Genomic DNA, 3042 nt, shown 5'->3' with positions numbered 1-3042 from the left:
CCACAGGATGTCATATCAAATCTCCCTATGCCCACAGCGTCCAAACCGATAATGTGCCTTGACATTGCCAATGCTTCCTGAAGTCTAAAACTGGTCTTCTCTGGGAATTGCCGCTCTAGCACTAAAAGACAAAGAGTCTAAAAACATCAATGAACTTATAGACTTTACATTTACTCTTCACATTCCAGAGGTGTCCACATCCACTTCAGAGAAGTAAGACCCACAGTTCTCAGGACAGTAACTAGCCAAGCCATCTAGCGAGGATAAGAGTGCACAGCCTCCTTGAGGAGGCGGCATGCCTCCACACCCAGGTAGGCTACCTCCGCAGCTGTGGAAATATCTTGATGATGTCAGGCCTCCATGCATTCCCACTTCCTGATCCTCCAGCCACAACCACCCGCCCTTCCCCATCTTTTTTTGATCAAACACTTGCTTTTCCTTCTTTAACGAAGCGAGGCTGCGGTGCTCTCACCTTCTTTCTACTCTATTTGGTGTGGCTGCACACGATGGTGACCTCTGACCCTTGGGAACACAGCCCTGATGCCCACTGGGTGAGCTGCCTCTCTAACGGTTTCGTGTAGAGGCCAAGCGAGCTATTTCTGTGATGTAGGGCTGGCTGCCCTGGGCACTGGGCATATTTTAGGCAGTCTGCAGACAGTAAAGCTTCTACATACTTGGTAATGGGCTTGAGAAATGTTAAGGTTTCAAGGAAGGCACATTAATTAACAGTTTTAAACCCATCACTCAACCAGGTTAACAAGGTTAAGATGCCAAGGCAGGCAATTAGGTACCACCCTTATTTCCTTGGACTTTCACTTGTGTCTCAGCTTGGACCAGCTCCAGATTCGGCACTACTATGGACCTATTCTGTATACTTGAGGGCCCACCCTCTGCTGTAGAAGGGGGTTTACACATTAGTATCTGGGGACACAATAGGTAAGGAACTAGAAGACCAGAATGCAGGGTAAAACTCAGTAATGGCATCATTAGTTGTGATCTGGGAAATATGCCAAATAGCACATCTCCAAATAAGCAGCCCAGAGCCGGGAAAGCAGTCCAACTCAGAAGGGTTCCCGGCGTACTACTTCCACACCTCAAGGACCTTTCAGTTGCCATACCTGGAGGTTGCAGGCAGGTGAAAGCTGTAAAACCACAGCTTTACACACCGTTCAGCACTCAAGTCCATGGAAGACTGCATTTAAAGAAAGGCCTCCGTGAGAAGCTCTTGCTGAAAGGCCTTTGTCCTAACTTACCATATTCTTCTGGGACCTGAATCCCAAAAAGTCCCAGGCTCTTCAATTTTTCTAAGGTGTCAACTGGAATTTTTCCCTCCTGGTCAATTTTTCGAGAGTCCACTGAGAAAAACAAATATCTTAATTAAGCAAGAAAAAAATAAGCTATGTTCATACAAACAGAAGTATGTAGAGTGGTTCTGTATAGTATGCCAATATCAGGGGCAGAAAATGTCTGCAATCTGAAGTGGCTGGCGTCATGCCATCAAGCTCATAAGAACTGTGTTAAGTCACTGGAGCTGAGTGAGTCTTTCTCCTGACCTGGGTGTGAGTGACCAGGGTCATGTAAAACAGCAGTGTAGCATGACACAGATTCCTGGAGGGTATTATGATGGCTCAACTCATCTGTCAACTTAGCAGAGTTTGGAGGTACTTAGAAATCAAACTTCTGGGTGTCTCTGAGGAAGTTTCCAGAATGTTTAACTGAGGAGGGAAGACCCTCTCCTGTGGGCAGCGCCATTCCATAGGCTACAGTTCTGGGTTATATTAAAAGGGGAGACAAGAAGGCAAGCTGAGTACCAGCTCAGAACCATCTGTTCTCCTGGTCCTGACTGGGTGTGAGAAGGAGCAGCCACAAAGATCTGCTTCTGTCACCAGACTTTCAGCTCCATGAACTACATCCTCAGAACATGAGCCAAAATAACCCTTCTTCCCTAAGTTGCTTCTTCCAGGCAGTTTCGTTACAGTGATGAGAGAAATAAGTAATGAAATGTTTCAAGAGGTTGTGGAAGCTAGGTAACGTGAGGTCATAAAAGGAGGCATGAGAATCCTCACAATCTAACTGTATCTGTACCTTCATGACTGCACACACACAACAGCACATACGATAACACATACACATGCACCAGTACATGTTGGTCAGCTGGCTTGTACTGATATCAGTATCCTGTCTGTGTGTTACATGAGTTATCCAGGATGTTACCCTGGAAGAAACCAGAAGAACATAAAGTCTCCAAGAAAGTGCTGGACCACAGATCGTGATGATTCATAAAACACCCAGTACAAAGATCTAGACTTAACCTTACAAATATGCCATCTTAGACAGCCTTTACCACAGGATGTGATTAGCAAGTCTGACCTACCTGGCCTCAGCTACATTCATCTTTTCTAGTTCTCACTTTTAGCATGTCATACACAAGTGTTAGCCTGCAGCAGGGCAGAAACATTTCAAAGCAGTTCCTTACCACAGAAACTGGGTGATTCCTGAATGTTCTATTATAAATGGAAACTTTTTTTTGTTGTTTTTTTAGACAGGGTTTCTCTGTAGCTTTGAAGCCTGTCCTGGAACTAGCTCTAGTAGACCAGGCTGGCCTTGAACTCACAGAGACCCACCTGCCTCTGCCTCCCGAGTGCTGGGATTAAAGGCATGTGCCACCACCGCCCAGTGAGTAGGAACTATTTTTAACTTAATAACAACAACACCAAGGTGCTTCTACTGTAAGCAATCCAATTAGCCACATACTGGAAATGGGAATGATAAAGAAAACCATACAAACCTTCTTCAGTAAAGAATCTTTCCAGTGGTCCCACAAACTGATTGATTTCATTAAGCTCATCCTGACTAACTTCGGGGAAGGGGAAGACTCCTTTCTGAAAAGGGAAAAACAAGTATGACAGTCACAGTGGATTCCCAGCCCCTCTCACTGCAGTCACAGTGGATTCCCAGCCCCTCTCACTGCAGTCACAGTGGATTCCCAGCCCCTCTCACTGCAGTCACACTGGATTCCCAGCCCCTCTCACTGCAGTCACA

The 3042-nt window shown here is 45.8% G+C and overlaps 1 protein-coding gene across 2 annotated transcripts in view; it reads right to left on the bottom strand.

Annotated features, from left to right (window-relative positions):
* Acad9 (acyl-CoA dehydrogenase family member 9) overlaps nucleotides 1-3042 on the bottom strand; it is a 26543-nt gene that overhangs the window by 18592 nt on the left and 4909 nt on the right. For both annotated transcript variants that reach the window (XM_005343795.3, XM_026782270.1), the window contains exons 2-3: nucleotides 2789-2882; nucleotides 1254-1355 (exon numbers count right to left, since the gene is read on the bottom strand). In XM_005343795.3, coding sequence (XP_005343852.1) covers nucleotides 1254-1355; nucleotides 2789-2882 — 196 coding nt within the window. The remainder of the gene's footprint in view (nucleotides 1-1253; nucleotides 1356-2788; nucleotides 2883-3042) is intronic.

Source organism: Microtus ochrogaster, chromosome 1, assembly GCF_000317375.1.
Source record: "Microtus ochrogaster isolate Prairie Vole_2 chromosome 1, MicOch1.0, whole genome shotgun sequence".
Lineage (NCBI taxonomy): Eukaryota > Metazoa > Chordata > Mammalia > Rodentia > Cricetidae > Microtus > Microtus ochrogaster.
The sequence above is the reverse complement of the archived record's forward strand: the minus strand, read 5'-3'. Positions and strand labels throughout refer to the sequence as shown.